The 20,552-nt window shown below is 39.8% G+C and overlaps 2 protein-coding genes across 21 annotated transcripts in view; both read right to left on the bottom strand.

Moving 5' to 3' along the window:
* LOC127693473 (T-cell-specific guanine nucleotide triphosphate-binding protein 2-like) overlaps positions 1 to 20,552 on the bottom strand; it is a 444,108-nt gene that overhangs the window by 165,864 nt on the left and 257,692 nt on the right. The gene's annotated exons all lie outside the window — the stretch shown is intronic.
* LOC127693485 (T-cell-specific guanine nucleotide triphosphate-binding protein 2-like) lies at positions 18,809 to 20,294 on the bottom strand. The gene has a single exon (XM_052194385.1). The coding sequence runs from the start codon at positions 20,239 to 20,241 to the stop codon at positions 18,997 to 18,999; it is 1,245 nt and encodes a 414-aa protein (XP_052050345.1). The 5' UTR covers positions 20,242 to 20,294; the 3' UTR covers positions 18,809 to 18,996.

Below are 20,552 nucleotides of genomic sequence, written 5' to 3'. Positions count from 1 at the left end.
CAAAAACAACAGAAAACCCACATATACGTGGAAACTGAATAATATTCTACTCAATGATACATTGGTCAAGGAAGAAATAAAGAAAGAAATTAAAGACTTTTTAGAACACAATGAAAATGAAAACACAACATACCCAAATCTATGGGACACAATGAAAGCAGTGCTAAGAGGAAAACTCATAGCCCTGAGTGCCTCCAAAAAGAAAATTGAGAGAGTTTACATTACCAGCTTAATGACACACCTGAAAGCCCTGGAACAAAAAGAAGCTATTTCACCCAGGAGGAGTAGAAGGCAGGAAATCATCAAACTCAGGGCTGAAATCAATCAAGTAGAAACAAAGAGAACCATACAAAGAATCAACAAAACCAGGAGCTGGTTCTTTGAGAAAATCAACAAGATAGATAAACCCTTAGCCAGACTGACCAAAGGGCACAGAGAAAGTATCCAAATTAACAAACTTAGAAATGAAAAGGGAGATATAACAACAGAAACTGAGGAAATCCAAAAAATCATCAGATCCTACTACAAGAGCCTGTACTCAACACAACTGGAGAATCTGGAGGAAATGGACAATTTCCTTGACAGATACCAAATACCAAAATTAAATCAGGACCAAATAGATCATCTAAACAGTCCCATAATGCCTAAAGAAATTGAAGGAGTCATAGAAAGCCTTCCAGCCAAAAAAAGCACAGGTCCAGATGGTTTCACTGCAGAATTCTATCAGACCTTCAAAGAAGAGTTAACACCAATACTCTTCAAATTATTCCACAAAATAGAAACAGAAGGAACACTACCCAATTCCTTCTACGAAGCCACAATTACTCTGATACCCAAACCACACAAAGATCCAACAAAGAAAGAGAACTTCAGACCAATTTCCCTTATGAACATCGATGCAAAAATACTCAATAAAATTCTTGCCAACCGAATCCAAGAACACATTAAAACGATCATCCACCATGATCAAGTAGGCTTTATCCCGGGAATGCAGGGTTGGTTCAATATACGGAAATCCATCAATGCAATCCACTACATAAACAAACTCAAAGAACAAAACCACATGGTCATTTCATTGGATGCTGAAAAAGCATTTGACAAAATTCAGCATCCTTTCATGCTTAAAGTCTTAGAGAGAACAGGAATTCAAGGCCCATACCTAAACATAGTAAAAGCAATATACAGCAAACCGGTAGCCCGCATCAAAGTAAATGGAGAGAAACTTGAAGCAATCCCACTAAAATCAGGGACTAGACAGGGCTGCCCCTTTCTCCTTATCTTTTCAATATTGTACTTGAGGTACTAGCTCGGGCAATTCGACAACATAAGGAGGTCAAAGGGATACAAATTGGAAAGGAAGAAGTCAAACTATCATTATTTGCAGACGACATGATAGTCTACCTAAGTGACCCAAAAAACTCCACTAGAGAGCTCCTACATCTGATAAACAACTTCAGCAAAGTGGCAGGTTATAAAATCAACTCAAGCAAATCAGTGGCCTTCCTATACTCAAAGGATAAGCAGGCTGAGAAAGAAATTAGGGAAATGACCCCCTTCACAATAGCCACAAATAGTATAAAGTATCTTGGGGTGACTCTTACCAAACATGTGAAAGATCTGTATGACAAGAACTTCAAGACTCTGAAGAAGGAAATGGAAGAAGACCTCAAAAAATGGGAAAACCTCCCATGCTCATGGATCGGTAGAATCAATATAGTTAAAATGGCCATTTTGCCAAAAGTAATCTACAGATTCAATGCAATACCCATCAAAATCCCAACTCAATTCTTCACAGAGTTAGAAAGAGCAATTATCAAATTCATCTGGAATAACAAAAAACCCAGGATAGCTAAAACTATTCTCAGCAACAAAAGAAATTCTGGGGGAATCAGTATCCCTGACCTCAAGCAATACTACAGAGCAATAGTGTTAAAAACTGCATGGTATTGGTACAGTGACAGGCAGGAGGATCAATGGAACAGGATTGAAGATCCAGAAATGAACCCACACATCTATGGCCACTTGATCCTCGACAAAGAGGCTGAAAACATCCAATGGAAAAAAGATAGCCTTTTCAACAAATGGTGCTGGTTCAACTGGAGGTCAGCATGCAGAAAAATGCGAATTGATCCATCCTTGTCTCCTTGTACTAAGCTCAAATCCAAATGGATCAAGGACCTCCACATAAAGCCAGACACTCTGAAGCTAATAGAAAAGAAACTGGGGAAGACCCTTGAGGACATCGGAACAGGGAGAAAGTTTCTGAACAGAACACCAATAGCGTATGCTCTAAGAGCAAGAATTGACAAATGGGACCTCATAAAATTACAAAGTTTCTGTAAGGCAAAGGACACCATCAAGAGGACAAATCGGCAACCAACAAATTGGGAAAAGATCTTCACCAATCCTACATCAGATAGAGGGCTAATATCCAATATATATAAAGAACTCAAGAAGTTAGATTCCAGAAAACCGAACAACCCTATTAAAAAATGGGGTACAGAGTTAAACAAAGAATTCTCACCTGAAGAACTTCGGATGGTGGAGAAGCATCTTAAAAAATGCTCAACATCATTAGTCATTAAGGAAATGCAAATCAAAACAACCCTGAGATTTCACCTTACACCAGTCAGAATGGCTAAGATTAAAAATTCAGGAGATAGCAGGTGTTGGAGAGGGTGTGGAGAAAGAGGAACACTCCTCCACTGCTGGTGGGGTTGCAAATTGGTACAACCACTCTGGAAATCAGTCTGGCGGTTCCTCCGAAAACTGGGCACTTCATTTCCAGAAGATCCTGCTATACCACTCGTGGGCATATACCCAGAGGATTCCCCACCATGTAATAAGGATACATGCTCTACTATGTTCATAGCAGCCCTATTTATAATTGCCAGGTGTTGGAAAGAACCCAGGTATCCCTCAACAGAAGAGTGGATGCAAAAAATGTGGTATATCTACACAATGGAGTACTATTCAGCCATTAGAAACAACGAATTCATGAAATTCTTAGGTAAATGGATGGAGCTAGAGAACATCATACTGAGTGAGGTAACCCAGACTCAAAAGGTGAATCATGGTATGCACTCACTAATAAGTGGATATTAACCTAGAAAACTGGAATACCCAAAACATAATCCACACATCAAATGAGGTACAAGAAGAAAGGAAGAGTGACCCCTTGTTCTGGAAAGACTCAATGAAGCAGTATTCAGCAAAACCAGAACGGGGAAGTGGGAAGGGGTGGGTGGGAGGACAGGGGGAGAGAAGGGGGCTTAAGGGACTCTTTGGGAGTGGGGAAATCATTTGAAATGTAAATAAAAAATATATCGAATAAAAAAAAAAAAGAATTGAATTCCCAAAAGGACCGTTTTTTTTTTTTTTTTTTTTTTTTTTTGGTGGCAATCACTGATAGTGCTCTGTAAGGCTCTGTGGGGTTCATTCTATCAGAGACTCTCCTTTCCTGCTGCTTGCTAAGCTTTAACACATCCTGCAGTGTCTCTCCTTCTTGTCTTGCATAGCTTACCAACAAGTGATCTAATTCCTAACATCATGTTTGAAGACAAAGCCAAAGGTTATATGAAAAAACAAAGACAGCTCATCTCCTCTAAAAACTAAAAATGCCAGGGAAATTCTAGTTTTCACCAGAATGACACAGATGAAGGTCCAGACAAAGAATTCAAAAGAATGATTGTCAATATAATCAAGGAAAAAGGACTCAATCAGCTGAATGATAATCAGGAGTCCACAAAGGGTATGATGATGGCATTCAATAAATAGAAATACCTAAGAAACTCTTGTCTTAAATGAGGCTAGGAATTAAAACTTAATAAATCAAATACTCAATGGAAAGCCTTATCAACACAGTAGGTCATGTGAAAGAGAAATTATCAGAAGTTGTAGGTATATATAGACAATATAGGATTGGAAGACTTGTTTAAGGTTGGCCAAAATAATTGAAAAATCTATGAAAAAACCATGTGCAATCTTTTGAACAACAGGAAATGAATGGACATTGAAGAAGGAGAATTCTATTACCACAGCATAGAATACATATGTGTGTGTGTGTGTGTGTGTGTTTGTATCATAGCAAAAATGTCCCCAATTTAGGGACAGAAAAAGCACCCCCAGATATATACAAAAAACATTTAGAATTACAGATATACAGGGCAGAAAAAGAAACTCCTGAAGTCATATTATAGTTAAATCCTGAATATACAGAGCAAATTGTTTTGCAGACTGCAAGAGAGAAACAGGAAGAACTACAAAATAAGCCTTTCAGAGTAACAAGTGACCAAGGGCAGAAGAATCTTTGAAAACCAGAGGGTCTAATATGACCTGACAGAGCTTGTCTGTGGCTGTTTCTGATTTGGAATTTTATCTTCATGGGACAAATGAAGAGCCTATAGCATGGACTCTAGGGGCATCTGAGAATGCCAACTTGCCATCTTTCTCTAAGCTTGACTGCTCCAGAATACAGGCAAAGCCCACAACACAGAGGTGGAAGAAGGGGCTGACTTTTCTGCTTTGGGATGCTCTCTGGTCAAGAAGATAGCTAGTGAAGGATACTCCTGTGCCCAGGATGCTCCCTGAGGTCAAAGCCCTGAGCTCTCCTGTCCTGTGTCAGGACGCCACTCCGCATGTTAACACACATCTTGGGTTATCGAACAAGCTGATCCTGACACCCTTTGAAAAGACTGAGGTAGCAGAAAAGTCCATTTGTTCTTAAGACTCCATTCTAAGTTAACTTGCCCTTAGAGAGGCATGACCCCTCCCTTGAGATCTGCAGAAAGGCTTGGAAACCCTGGCTTGCCTGTTTTTTTCCTTTATAACCCCCCTTCACTTAGACCTAGGGATTCACTTTCCTGCCTATTCCATCAGGAAGGTTGTTGGCCCCAGCTCAAGCTTGAATAAAGACCCTCAATATTAGGTTGTGATTCCTGATGGCCTCTTTGGGGGCTTTACAATCTGGGCACAATACCTTTACTTACCTCAGCAGTGGTGACCTTGATCTGGTGGCAATAACACTTCTGTAAATGCTCTCCTCTCAGGAAAGGTCTTTATTTGAAGCAGGAATTCAGATTCAGGATGTAGAGTTCTGGTGTTCTAGGAAGAACAGCACAAAGCAAGGAGGAGGCCGTGGGATGGACAGTCTGCTCTCCCTCAGTGTCTTTGTCCTTACTGGTCCACACAGGCCTTGCTCTCTATACCTTTCTGCTTGTATCTGAGCCCTATTTATCTAAACCACCCAAGGGAGAGGCTGTAGTCAGAGTAGGTTTCAGTTTCTATCCTGTCAAATGGTTAGTTTGTAGGAATTAAGCCAGAAGTCCACACATTCTCTTTTAGGGAAGGTCATAGGTGGTCCAAGTGGTTTGAGATTTAGCAGCAGGTTGGAGAGCTTTTGGGGGCTGCTTCTAGAAACTTGGCAGGAATTTATCATCAGGCCCAGGACAAAGAAGTAAGCTCAAGGCAGGAATCTGACTTTGGCCTTGGACTCAGGAAATAGGCCCAGATGAAGAACATTTACTTTTGACTTAATGTAGAGCTCAGAGCTAGCTCAGCTGAGGCATGTGTGGCATTCCTTTTTTCTTGGTCATCTCCACTAGCCCCTAGAAAGGTCTTTATGGGATTTTGTTTATTGCCTTGCTTGTTCCTTGACCTTATCATTTTGCGTGTATTTAAAGTGGTATAAAAGCAGACTGGGGAAAAAAACCTGTTTTAGCCTCAGAACTGGGTGAGTCATGCTACAGTGTTGTCTAATTGTCTTTTTTCTTTTTAATCCTTACTCCTGCCCTGCAGAAGCTGTTGACTGACTTAGCCGGGTTGGTCAAACAGGCCTTGCTAAGTTTGTGAGTGTTACTGTGACAGTCCCCATATCCTCATGTTTTTGACTGTGCCCATACCCTCATGTTTTTGAGGGCTTGGCTCATAGGGATTAGTGCTATTGAGAGTTGTGGCCTGGTTAAAGTAGCTGCGGCCTTGGAGGATGTATCTTATTGGAGGTGGACTTTGCTCACTCAAGCTATGTCCAGTGTGATATCCACCCTGTCTTAGGGTTTCTATTGATGTGATAACACACTGTGACCAAAAGCAATCTGGGGAGAAAAGAATTTATTTCAGTTTGTATTTCCATGTCATTGAGAGAAGACAGTGTAGGAACAGGAACATGGAAGCAGGAACTGAAGCAGAGGCCATCAAGGAGTACTGCCTACTGACTTGCTCTCTCCTGGATTGCTTGCTTGGCCTTTAGAGTACCTTGGACCACCAGCCCAGGATTGGCATTACCTACCATAAACTAGACCTTCCTATACTAATCATTAATTAAGAAAATGCATGCCAGGCATTGTAGTTCATGCCTTCAATACCAGCACTCAGGTGCAGACACAAGAAGATCTCTGGGAGTACAAGGCCAGTTTCATCTTCATAGTGAGTTCTAGAATACTCAGCTATATAGGGAGACAGTCAGAACCAGCACTACCACTAATACCACCAGTGACAGAGAGAGAGGGAGAGAGAGAGACAGAGAGTCAGAGAGAGACAGAGACAGAGAATATAGACTTGTCTACTGGCCAATCTTATAGAGATATTTGCTCAATTTTAGTTACCCCTTTTTAAATGACTCTAGCTTGTGTTGTTAGACACCTTATCCTTGGTCAGTGCTTCTTACTTCAAGACACTCCCTGAGTGAGACACTGAGACACAGATGGATGTAAAAGTAAGAGGTTTATTTTCTGGGGAGTTGGGTTGAACTTCAATTAGTCCCTCAAGGTGAGTGATTATAGGGCAACCCCCAAATGGCTATTACAAGCATTTTTTTATACTTTTTAGGGGCACAGGTTACATCAGCAAGGTAACAGTGCAAACTTATTGGATAAGCACATTGTCTTTTAAATCTCTTGGTTAGCAAGCATGACACACATTTGAACTCTACCTGGGACTTTACAGAGGGCCAGGTGACTATCAGTCAGTACATTCTGAGAATTTTTTACTTAAGAATGTTCTTGTGGGTGGAGAATGGATCTTGGCCTACCTTTGACCCCAGGCAGGAGGGGGAAGCTCTAAGGAGGATGTGGGACTGGAAAAGCCCTTAAGGTCCCTCGGTGTCAAGTCCAGATAACACACTAGTCAGGACACACCACTCACATTAAATCTTAAGCATTTCCTTGGCTTTTCTTGTGTCTTGTCTCTGAACACTGGCTGATGAAAATAATTAGTGATCATTTAATGTTCAGGATGAGAAATTCCATGCTCACAGAACTTGACCCATTTCTGTATGTGCCACACACACCCGCTGAGGGTCACACACAGCATAAAATATCACTGATCCTACATTAGAAATCAGGCTTTAAATTTGTTTCAGATTAATCTTGAATTGATAGCAGATATAAAGAATAAGTAAGTAACTTCAGAATTCAGAGCACTACTGTGTCTGTTTTCTTTTTATGGCACTGCAGTAGCCCCATGTAGAGTGTGAAAAGTAAACAACTTCATAATGCCCAGCACAACTTTGTCTGTGTGTTGCTATTTTCTTCATGCAATTGACAATGCTTTTTTGGTGTAACTTTCATTATTAACAATTTACCACAGTATGTCACCATTCCAAGGATGTTTAGGATTTGTGTTTACACATCTACACATGCTAAATTCAGAATTCTGTAAGTAGCTCTGTGTACTGTATTATCTGTCACATAGGAACACATACCTATTGCATGCATAGACACTTATACCAGCTCACAGAAATACACACAAGTACAGGCCCAGCATGTGCACACATGGATGCAGATATAGTTTTGTCTTTCATCCAGGGTCATTTCATGAGGTCACATTGCATTTGCTTTGTAACTAAATAGAGAACCATAGTGTCCCTCTCAGAGTTTATAGGTGTCTTAGCTCTGAACTAAGCAGATTTGTGTTCTTCTGGATATTGAGTCCTCTAGCTCATTCATGCTTAACTTGTACACTGTATCATGGAGGCCCCACAATGCTCTGAGGAATGCTTTACACTGCTCTCCTGATATTGTAGAGATAAAGGTAGATGGTGTTCTTTTTCCCTTTACATACCTCAAGAGTATTTTCATTGTGAATATGTGACAAATTGCCGTGACTTCAGTTGTCTGGAAGCCAGGTGCCACATCCAAAAATATAGGTCCAGAAGTTGAAATTTTTGGATGTTGAGCATTTTTTAAGATGCTTCTCCGCCATCCGAAGTTCTTCAGGTGAGAATTCTTTGTTTAACTCTGTACCCCATTTTTTAATAGGGTTGTTCGGTTTTCTGGAGTCTAACTTCTTGAGTTCTTTATATATATTGGATATTAGCCCTCTATCTGATGTAGGATTGGTGAAGATCTTTTCCCAATTTGTTGGTTGCCGATTTGTCCTCTTGATGGTGTCCTTTGCCTTACAGAAACTTTGTAATTTTATAAGGTCCTATTTGTCAATTCTTGCTCTTAGAGCATACGCTATTGGTGTTCTGTTCAGAATCTTTCTCCCTGTACCGATGTCCTCAAGGGTCTTCCCCAGTTTCTTTTCTATTAGCTTCAGAGTGTCTGGCTTTATGTGGAGGTCCTTGATCCATTTGGATTTGAGCTTAGTACAAGGAGACAAGGATGGATCAATTCGCATTCTTCTGCATGCTGACCTCCAGTTGAACCAGTACCATTTGTTGAAAAAGCTATCTTTTTTCCATTGGATATTTTCAGCCTCTTTGTCAAGGATCAAGTGGCCATAGGTGTGTGGGTTCATTTCTGGATCTTCAATCCTGTTCCATTGATCCTCCTGCCTGTCACTGTACCAATACCATACAGTTTTTAACATTATTGCTCTGTAGTATTGCTTGAGGTCAGGGATACTGATTCCCCCAGATTTTCTTTTGTTGCGGAGAATATAGGCTATTACCTTTGCTTTTGGTTACTCTTAAGAACTTGACAATAAGATTGTATTGCTGAAGGCACCACACAATGAAGTCACAGGGCCTGGACAAATCAAGCTGGTAATGGCCTGGAAGCTTCTTCCCTACTTTCATAGTGCTACAAGGTTCTTTGCATGCTTGTAGAGGAGAAAAATAACCAATAATGTAACCTGGCTGTGAATCCTGCAATCTACAATAATTAAGGCTCTGGCAAGATATACCCACTGGTGCATCATTGGCAGAAATGTTTTAAGAGTGACCCTTAACATTCTGACTAGAATCTTCTGCCATAAGACCAGAGTCATGCCTGCTACTGATAAATGGACTAAACACCCATAGCCAGCTAGGACATAGATCGTAGCAGGAAAACCAAATACTACATCACTGTGATCAATTGACATAGTAATAAATTTCTCCTAAATTTTCATCTTTATACTCAAAGATTAGCACATCTCTCAGCCCTTATCAGAGAGGCTCATTTTACAGTAGTTGATTATTCATAGTTACCAATGACTGGTCAACATGCTGAGAGTGTTTGTAAAGTACTCATCTCTAAATGGTAATTCTATATCACACTCCTCTCCACAGGGTGCACGGATCATTGCTGAAGAGAGTTTGTGAGATTGTAAGAGCTGGAGGTATTGGAAATCTTCTGAGAAACACTATTTGTGATCATGGTGGGACTGTTGCATACATGATATCTCAGGGGCTGTGAGCAACATGCACAAGACCTACACAATATTAAGCCAGCCAAAACTCTAGCAGTTCTGGGAGAAGGGCTCATGAAGTCTCACCCCTTTTTGAGGATCGATTGATAACTTATTCTGGGGATGAGAGAATCAGTTTTCTCAGGGATGTGTCCCCAGAGAAGCTTCTCATGATCCAGTAGATGCTACTGTAACTGTGTGCATACAGGCAGCACTAAGTGGTGTCAGGGAAATTCTCATATAATAAGAAATTACAAAAAATAAAATAAAATAAAATAAAAAAGTCTTGCAGTGCCAGCAGCTGGTAATAGTTATAATGAACAAATAGGTGATTGCAAGATGGGAAAAAGAAACAGAACACTGTGTATGTCAAGGCTGTGATGACCAGGATGATGTGACTGGCCTGTGCTGCCCCTGAGGTCATGGTAATGCACAAATCCATGATACTATCGAGTGCCATATTTTTATCTGTGGTGCTGTAGCAGCTAGGGTTTTTTTGATGACCATGACCAATGTTACCACTTTTAGCTCTTTTATAATGGGACTACTACTAAGTCCTTTTCTTTTCTTTTTTTAATATTTTTATTTTCTATATTCTTTGTTTACATTCCAAATGATTTCCCCTTTCCCAGATCCCCCCTCCCTATATGTCCCATAAACCTTCTCTCCACCCATTCTCCAATCACCTTTCTCCCTTTTCTCTGTTCTGATTCTCCCCTCCAACGCTAGATCAAGCCTTTCCGGGATCAGGACCCTCTCCATACTTCTTCATGGGAGTCATTTGTCATGCTATTTGTGCCTTGGGTATTCAGAACTTCTGAGCTAATTAATATCCACTTATCAGAGATTGCATTCCATGTGTATTCTTTTGTGATTGGGTTACCTCACTTAGGATGATATTTTCCAGATCAACCATTTGCCTAAAAATTTTGTGAATTCATTGTTTCTAATTGCTGAGTAGTATTGCATTGTGTAAATATACCACATTTTCTGTATCCATTCTTCCTTTGAGGGACATCTGGGTTCTTTCCAGCTTCTGGCTATTATAAATAAGGCTGCTATGAACATAATGGAGCATGTGTCTTTACTGCATGCCGGGGAATCCTTTGGGTATATGCCCAGGAGAGGTATAGCAGGGTCCTCCGGAAGTGTCATGTCCAGTTTTCTGAGGAACCGCCAGACTGATTTCCAAAGTGGTTGTACCATCTTACAGCCCCACCAGCAGTGGAGGAGTGTTCCTCTTTCTTCACATCCTTGCCAACACCTGCTGTCTCCTGAGTTTTTGACCGTAGCCATTCTGACTGGTGTGAGGTGAAATTTCAGGATTGTTTTGATTTGCATTTTCCTAATGACTAATGATGTTGAGCACTTCTTAAGGTGCCTCTTGGCCATTCGAATTTCTTCAGGTGAAAATTCTTTGTTTAGATCTGTACCCCATTTTTAATAGGGTTAGTTGTTTCCCTGGGGTCTAACTTCTTGAGTTCTTTGTATATATTGGATATTAGCCCTCTATCAGATGTAGGGTTGGTGAATATCCTTTCCCAATTTGTTGGTTGCCGTTTTGTCCTTTTAACAGTGTCCTTTGCCTTACAGAAACTTTGTAATTTTATGAGGTCCCATTTGTCAATTCTTGATCTTAGAGCATAAGCTATTGCTGTTCTGTTCAGGAACTTTCTCCCTGTGCCCATGTCCTCAATGGTTTTCCCCAGTTTCTTTTCTATTAGTTTCAGTGTGTCTGGTTTTATGTGGAGGTCCTTGATCCACTTGGAGTGGAGTTTAGTACATGGAGATAAGAATGGATCAATTCGCATTGTTCTGCATGCTGACCTCCAATTGAACCAGCACCATTTGTTGAAAAGGCTATCTTTTTTTCCACTGGATGTTTTCGGCTCCTTTGTCGAAGATCAAGTGACCATACGTGTGTGGATTCATTTCTGGATCTTCAATTCTATTCCATTGGTCCACTTGTCTGTCACTGTGCCAATACCATGCAGTTTTTAACACTATTGCTCTGTAGTATTGCCTGAAGTCAGGGATACTGATTCCCCTAGAATTTCTTTTGTTGTTGAGAATAGTTCTAGCTAATCCTGGGTTTTTTGTTATTCCAGATGAATTTAAGAATTGCTCTTTCTAACTCTGTGAAGAACTGAGTTGGAATTTTGATGGGGATTGCATTGAATCTGTAGATTGCTTTTGGTAAGATCGCCATTTTAACTATATTAATCCTGCCAATCCACGAGCATGGCAGATTTTTCCATTTTCTGAGGTCTTCTTTGATTTCCTTCTTCAGAGACTCGAAGTTCTTGTCCTACAGATCTTTCACTTGTTTGGTTAGAGTCACACCAAGATACTTTATATTGTTTGTGGCTATTGTAAAGGGTGTCATTTCCCTAACTTCTTTCTCAGCCGGCTTATCCTTTGAGTATAGGAAGGCAACTGATTTGCTTGAGTTGATTTTATCACCAGCCACTTTGCTGAAGTTGTTTATCAGCTGTAGGAGTTCTCTGGTGCAGGCTTTCAGGTCACTTAAGTAGACTATCATGTCTTCTGCAAATAGTGATAATTTGACTTCTTCCTTTCCAATTTGTATCCCCTTGACCTCGTTATGTTGTCTAACTGCACTAGCTGGAACTTCAAGTACTATATTGAAAAGATATGGAGAGAGAGGACAGCCTTGTCTAGTCCCTGATTTTAGTGGGATTGCTTCAAGTTTCTCTCCGTTTAGTTTGATGTTGGCTACCAGTTTGCTGTGTATTGCTTTAACGATGTTTAGATATGGGCCTTGAATTCCTGTTCTTTCCAAGACTTTTAGCATGAAAGGATGCTGAATTTTGTCAAATGTTTTTTCTGCATCTAATGAGATGATCATATGGTTGGTTTTTTTTTTTTTTTTGAGTTTGTTTATGTAGTGGATTGCTTTGATGGATTTCCTTATATTGAACCATCCCTGCATCCCTGGGATGGAGCCTACTTGATCATGGTGGATGTTCGTTTTGATGTGTTCTTGGATTCGGTTGGCAAGAATTTTATTAAGTATTTTTGCATCAATATTCATAAGAGAAATTAAGAGAAATTGGCCTGAAGTTCTCTTTCTTTGTTGGATCTTTGTGTGGATCTTTGTGTGAAGTATAATTGTGGCTTCATAGAATGAGTTGGGTAGAGTTCCTTCTGTTTGTATTTTGTGGAATAGTTTGAAGAGTATTGGTGTTAGGTCTTCTATGAAGGTCTGATAGACTTCTGCACTGAAGCCATCTGGACTTGTGCTTTTTTTGATTGGGAGACTTTCTATGACCATTTTTATTTCTTCAGGTGTTATGGGACTGTTTAGATGATCCATTTGATCCTGATTTAGTTTTGGTGTCTGATATCTGTCTAGGAAACTGTTCATTTCCTCCAGATTCTCCAGTGTTGAGTATAGGCTTTTGTAGTAGGATCTAATGATTTTTTGAATTTCCTCAGTTTCTGTTGTTATAGCTCCCTTTTAATTTCTAAGTTTGTTAATCTGTATACTGTCTCTGTGCCCTTTGGTTAGTCTGGCTAAGGGTTTATCTATCTTGTTGATTTTCTCAAAGAACCAGCTCCTGGTTTTGTTGATTCGTTGTATGGTTCTCTTTGTTTCTACTTGATTGATTTCGGCCCTGAGTTTGATGATTTCCTGCCTTCTACTCCTCCTGGGTGAAATAGCTTCTTTTTGTTCCAGGGCTTTCAGGTATGTCATTAAGCTGTTAGTGTATGCTCTCTCCATTTTCTTTTTGGAGGCACTCAGGGCTATGAGTTTTCCTCTTAGCACTGCTTTCATTGTTTCCAATAGATTTGGGTATGTTGTGTCTTCATTTTCATTAAATTCTAAAAAGTCTTTAATTTCTTTCCTTATTTCTTTCTTGACCAAGGTATCATTGAGTAGAATATTGTTCAGTTTCCACGTGTATGTGGGTTTTCTGTTGTTTTTGTTGCTATTGAAGACCACTTTTACTCCATAGTGATCTGATAGGAGGCATGGGATTATTTTGATCTTCTTATATTTGGTGAGGGCTGTCTTGTGACTAATTATATGATCGATTTTGGAGAAGGTACCATGAGGTGCTGAGAAAAAGGTATATTCTTTTGCTTTAGGATAAAATGTTTAACAGATATATATCTGTTAAATCTAATTGGTCCAAAGCTTCAATTAGTTTCACTGTGTCCCTGTTCAGTTTCTGTTTTCCTGATCAGTCCGTTGTGGAAAGTGTAGTGTTGAAGTCACTCACAATTTTTGTGTTAGGTGCAATGTGTGCTTTGATCTTTAGTAAAGTTTCTTTTATGAATGAGGGTGCCCTTGCATTTGGAGCATAGATGTTCAGGATTGAGAGTTCTTCTTGGTGTATTTTCCCTATGACCAGCAATAAGTGTCCCTCAGAGTCTCTTTTGACGACTTTGGGTTGAAAGTCAATTTTATCTGATATTAGAATGGCTTCTCCAGCTTGTTTCCTGAGACCATTTGCTTGTAAAATTGTCTTCCAGCTTTTTACTCTAAGGTAGTGTTTGTCTTTGACACTGAAGTGTGTTTCCTGTAAGCAGCAAAATGTAGGGTCCTGTTTACGTATCCAGTTGGCTAGGGTATGTCTTTTTATTGGGGCATTGAGTCCATTGGTGTTAAGAGATATTAAGGAATAGTGATTATTACTTCCTATCATTTTTGTCGTTATTTTTAAAATTTGATTGGTTATCTTCTTTTGTGTTTGATGAAAGAAGATTACTATCTTGCTTTTTCCAGTGTGAAGTTTTCCTCCTTGTATTGGTGTTTTCCTCCTATTATCCTTTGTAGGGTTGTGTTTTTGGAAAGATATTGGTTAAACTTGGTTTTGTCACAGAATATGTTAGTTTCTCCATCTATGGTGATTGAGAGTTTTGCTGGGTATAGTAGTTTTGGCTGGCATTTGTGTTGTCTTAGAGTCTGCATGAGATCTGCCCAGGATCTTCTAGCTTTCATACTCTCAGGTGAGAAGTCTGCTGTGATTCTGATAGGTCTTCCTTTATATGTTACTTGGCCTTTTTCTCTTACTGCCTTTAATATTCTTTCTTTGTTTAGTACATTTGGGGTTTTGATTATTATGTGATGGGAGGTATTTCTGTTCTGGTCCAGTCTGTTTGGAGTTCTATAGGCTTCTTGTATATTCATGGGCATCTCTCTCTTTAGGTTAGGGAAGTTTTCTTCCATAATTTTATTGAAGATATTTGCTGGCCCTTTAAGTTGTAAATCTTAACTCTCATCTATACCTATAATCCTTAGGTTTGGTCTTCTCATTGTGTCCTGGATTTCCTGGATGTTTTGGGTTACAAGCTTTTTGAATTTAGCATTTTCTTTAACTGTTGAGTCCATGGTTTCTATGGTATCTTCAGCATCTGATATTCTTTCTTCTATCTCTTGTATTCTGTTGTTGATATTTGTATCTATGTCCCCTGATTTCTTCCCAAGGTTTTCTATCTCCAAAGTTGTCTCCCTCTGAGTTTTCTTAGTTGTTTCTACTTCTGTTTTTAGATCCTGGATGGTTTTGCTTAGCTCCTTCACTTGCTTGTTTGTGTTTTCCTGTAATTCTTTAAGAGATTTTTGTGTTTCCTCTGTCATGACCTCAGCCTGTTGACCAGAGTTCTCCTATTGGTGCTAGGACCAAAGATAAAATATTGATTGGGTTTATCTATATAAAACTTCACTTATAGCCGGGTGGTGGTGGCACATGCCTGTAATCCCAGCACTCTAGGAGGCAGAGGCAGGTGGATTTCTGAGTTCGAGGCCAGCCTGGTCTACAGAGTGAGTTCCAGGACAGCCAGGGCTACACAGAAACCCTGTCTCGAAAAAACCAAATTAAAAAAAAATTGGAAAAAAAAACTTCACTTATAACTTATAGTTTTAAACTTTCTATGTACCTGTAGAGAAGACAAGTGATAGATGTTACTACCTAGATAATTATTCCTAATGGATATGCATGCAAACATTCTCTGTTGTAAACTTCTATTTCAATTTATGACTTGGTAATTTGTGTGAAATTGTGATGAACTTTGTAACATGTGATCATGTATCCTGAAAGATGTGTAAGTACTGAAGACAACAGAGAGAATGCACCTCTTTTTCCTTCTTCTCTATCTCTCATGCTCTCTCTCACTTAGAATTTTTCCCTTTCTCCACTTAGGATCTTTCCGATTTTCCCTCTTAGATAGCTTTCATAGGAAACTCTTTACAACTTAGATATTAAGAATAGTGATTGTTCCTTTCATTTGGAGACTCTAACACATTTTTCTTTCTCTGTCCTTCCCTAAGAGAATTTTTCTTTTTCTCTCCTTTCTCTGGAGACTTCAGCTTATTTCTTTCCTATCTCCATTTAAAAGAGATTCTACTTTCTTTCTTTCTCTTACTTTTTTTGAAACTCTTTTTTGTGTTTTCTCTCTCTTTTCTCTAGAAATGTTTTTCCTTTGTTGGGAGACCTTTTCTTCTATGTGTATTTATTTCTCTCCGAATGATTTCTAAACTTATTTTTTTGTATTTAATTTTCTTTAAATTCTTTCCTATGGGGAATTCACTTTAATATTGCTCTTAACATTTTTTAACATTAATATCTTATTTTGTATTTAATTTTCTCTAAATTCTTTTTCCATCTGTATGAGGCTTATTCCTTTTAATTTACTTAATTCTCTCTTTAAGGACTTCATTTTATCAAACTCAAACTATTTATAGTTGTCTATGCTGTTTTATAGTTGATCTGTTCTCTTCTTTAGCCCTAAAGTATAACTTCAAACATTTTAATGTATTTATATTTTATTCACTTTACACCTTTATCCCAGCCCCCTCGCTCCTCTCTTTTCCATCCCACCCTTACAAATTCCTCCTCCCAATGCTCTCTCCCCTTCTCCTCAGATAAGGGGAGCCCTCCTTGTGTTCCACCCATCCTGAACACCTAGTCCCAGCAGGATTAAGCCCATTATCTTCTGCTGAAGCTCAACCAGGCAGTCCAGATAGGGGAAAAATAGGGATCCAGTGGCAGGGAATAGAGGCCTAGACAGCCCCTGCTCCACTTGTTAGGGGAAACAAAGCATTTTTTTAACCTTATCAGAAATTCTGCTCTCCCTTTGTGTCTGGCTTTTGCTTCCTACACAGTGAATAGCCTGGCCCCTGGTTTTTCTTTCTCAGAGAAGAGGTGTTTCTGCCTTCTAGATGTAACTGGGAGCTGCCTTACCACATCTAGACCATTCCCCAACTAGGGGAAGTTATTGGGCCCACAGGTGTTGGGTCATCAGGCCACAATGTGTCTGGCTAACATGAGCCCTCTCAGGGAGGCTTTTTTTTCCTTTGAGACCAGCTGGCTACGCTCACAGGCTTCCTTTGCTCTCTCTTTCAGGAAGGTAACCTCTTGCTTGCCTAGGAAACTTTATGCACCGAGGCTGCAGTTGAAGAGCTGGATTTTCTACACAGCCAGGGCCTCTTAAAAGAGCAACCTTCCAACTGCCTCTCTGGAGTTCTTCCCTTCTTCCCTGCAGTTGGTCTTGTTGCAAAATGGTGGGTGGATGTGTGTGGGTGGCTATTCAAGGAAGTTACTGTCAGACATTGACTGGGCCAAATGAAAATGTAAGCTTTGCTACCTGGCCTTTTTATTTTCAGAAATAATGACTGAGACTTACTAGATATGAATAACTGCCTAGGCCAGAAGCTTGGGATTTTTCCTCAACTAGCTCATAACTTAATTTTCTCACTTATTCTGTTCTAAGTCCTGCCATGTGGTTAGTTCCCTATTCCCAGGTTAATACATTTGTCTTCCTCAGTGTTCTGCCAAATTCTCTCTCTCTCTCTCTCTCTCTCTCTCTCTCTCTCTCTCTCTCTCTCTCTCTCTCTTTGTCTCCCAGAATTCCATTCTTTTACTGGAGCTCTCATTTATTACTTCCTGACTGTTGCTAATAAACCAACAGCACTTTATTGACAGGTGATGGTTCCATGCATTGTACAAGAGACTCCTCTACAGCAGGAGGCTTTGAATATGTTAGATGACCTCTTCTAGTATAACTGCCCATATTTAACCAAATGAAGTACTTAGAGATTAAAACAAACAAACAAAAAACTACCAACAAACCCCTTGCCATTCCTTAGGAAAGAAAGAAGAGAGAATTCTTGCTGTTTGGACAGAAGCTGTAATACCAACTCTTCCAAAGATTTTCAGGCTACAAGGCTGCCCTGTATGTACTGTGTTTACCAAGTCTCACAACTGAGTGAACAAATGAAAAACAGAAGCAGGGGGAGAAGTAAAGACAAAGGGGGCAGATGGATGAGGAGGAAGAAGAAGAGAAGGAAGAATAGGAAGAAAAGAAATAGCAAGAGAAAGGAGAAGGAAGTTGAGGGAGGGACTATAGGCTCTTGTGTTAAGCACCTGGTGTCCATCAGGAGTCAAGATTTAACATGGTGCTGAGCCTTTACCATACCATAAGAAATGACAATTTAATTAGAACCTGTGTTGCCTACAACCAAAATTTCAAACTCATCTGGTTGACTGGTGAAGGATAAGGAATAAAATGCCTGTGCCAGCACAGATTTCCAGTTGTGTTTACTGATCCATGCATTACCCAGCTCTCCCCGGAGGGAGGATAGACAATGGTGGTCATCCCATCTTCTGTGTGCCTATCATGCCTATGGAGACACCACCTCATGTGGAGATGTGTGCTGGGAAGCAGTCTCTTCTACTTCCTAAACCCCAAAAGAAATTCAGGAGAGAACAGTAGTGATAAGCTCTTGTGCCTTATGTCAAATCATCAACTGTCAATAAAGAGCTGAATGACCCACAGAAAGGCAGTAGAAAATGGATTGAACAACTCAAAGAAAGAGAGGAAGTCTTGGAAAAAGTCAGGCTGAAGAGATTCACCACCAACTTGTGGAGGAATTTGAGTGTATAAAACTGGGAAAATGCAACCAGCCTCATCTCAGACATAGAATAGTATAAATAGCTAGTTAGTGAACAAGCTTAGCTAAGGTATAGGCATTAATGCATAAATAAACGAATCTATGTGTCATTCTGGAATTGAGGCAGATACAGACTAGCACAAATGGTTACACAGCCTGCTAGCTTCTTCATATTATGAGAGTTTGGCACTACTTCGGGAATATCCTTGGGAGAAATGATTCAAGTTTAATTAGAGATATTGCAAGTTATATGTATACAACCATAAATTCTCATAATGACACTTTAAGGGAAGACAGTTCTTATAATGTGGATGATTCTTTTTCCACTTGCCACAGTGATATTCTGTCTCTGAAAGAAATGAATCCTCTGGTCTTTCCCAGAAAATGTTTGCTGCTTAAAAGTAAGATTTAAATCAGTGCCTGAAGCCAGGCCAAGGGTTAGTACCTCACAGCTCCATCCCTGTTTCTCAGTATTCAGGGATGTCAGACATGCACGATCCTGGTTTCTCTGATAAAAACTCTTCCCTATTAAGGAGAGACGTGGCATCACTTGCTAAATTATCAATGAAGAGAATCTTCTGCTTGTAAGTCGTTTCAAAGTAAAGGCCTAAGTCAAGTGGTCCAAAAGTAACACAGGGAATATATTCAATATATTCCAACTCTTTTTCTTTGAAGGCCATACCTTTGTTCTTTGTTAACAAATGGAGAGACTTAAGATGTGCTTTGATTTCATTCACAGACACATTGAAATCCTTGGCAATATTTTCCAGTGAGGCTTCATCCAGCCCAAAGTATGACCTGTAGTGATTCAATGTCTCCTCCAACTTTTGCATTTTAACTTTGTTGAAATCCCTAGGTGGAATGGTGGCCCAAACTTCCACCTCCTGGGCCTCCAGCCAGATCTTCTGCCTGAGGGAATCTCTCTTCCGATTAATGGCAGACTCAGTAACACTGTGCAAGGACATCATGAAGATGTGGCGCTTGTGGGCTGGGAGCTCACTGAGTAGGGTGGTCTCCAGATTTGGGAAGTCAAAGTTAGACACATCAAAGTTAGAGACTAAGAAGACTGGAGGCTGACTGGAGAGAACTTCCTGAAGGTTATTTGAACAGTCATTTCTAATTCTGTTTAAGACATCAACTCTATTGAAAGACTTAGGTTTACTCCTCTGCTCATTACTGATATCTTGATCTATCTTGGTTCGGACAAAGTAGAACTTTGTGTTCATCTTCTCAATGGCTTTGGCCAGATGTGCTTCAATTTTTTTGAATCGTGTAGCAGAGATGATAATGAAGAAGTCATACTCATCAAACTTCATTTCCATTAGGTAGTTTTGTGGTGTAAATGTTGTGGACTCAATGCCAGGGAGGTCCCATATTGTTACATTGGGAACCTTTGTGTGTGGGTATGGAGTTCTCTCCGTAGTTGTCTCTACCACTCCAGTCTTGGCTGCACCTTCTTCTTCATCCCTCACTCCCCTCAGGGCATTGATAAAGCTGGATTTCCCTGTTCCTGTTTCTCCAGTCACAGCAATGTTCAGTGGGGCTTTGTCAATATTTCTCAGAGCATGAGTAATTGTAGACAGTGCCCCCTGAAGATTCTCATTCTTCAGATGGGATTCAATCAATGCGATAGTTTCCTCAGAGAGGATTTTACTTTCCTTCTTGAAATTCTTAAAAAAATTTTCAAAGTTGAACTTCAAAGGTTGATCCATTAAAGGAGAGGGTCTGCTGGAAGAAGGCTTGCATATGGCTGTGTGCACTGGAGGATGCTGAATAGAGAAGAAAAGAAAGACACTGTGATTATCAGCACAACAGGGAAAGTTTGTGTACTCTGTGAATAAAGGGAGATTAGACTTGAGAGAGTTCAGTATATTTCTGTGTATGTGTAAATTCTTTTTAGCCATAAAGAAGATTGAAATTATGTCCATTGTAGGAAACTGGATGTAACTGCAGGTAGTCATAGTAAGACAATAAACCAGTCTCAGATTGACAAATACATTTTCTCATTCACAGAGCTGAGATT

This window comes from Apodemus sylvaticus, chromosome 10, assembly GCF_947179515.1.
Source record: "Apodemus sylvaticus chromosome 10, mApoSyl1.1, whole genome shotgun sequence".
Lineage (NCBI taxonomy): Eukaryota > Metazoa > Chordata > Mammalia > Rodentia > Muridae > Apodemus > Apodemus sylvaticus.
This window is presented reverse-complemented; position numbering and strand designations above follow the sequence as displayed.

Coding starts and splice junctions, on each gene's coding strand:
- LOC127693485 (XM_052194385.1), bottom strand. CDS start 20,241: ATGGATCAACCTTTGAAGTTCAACTTTGAAAATTTTTTTAAGAATTTC.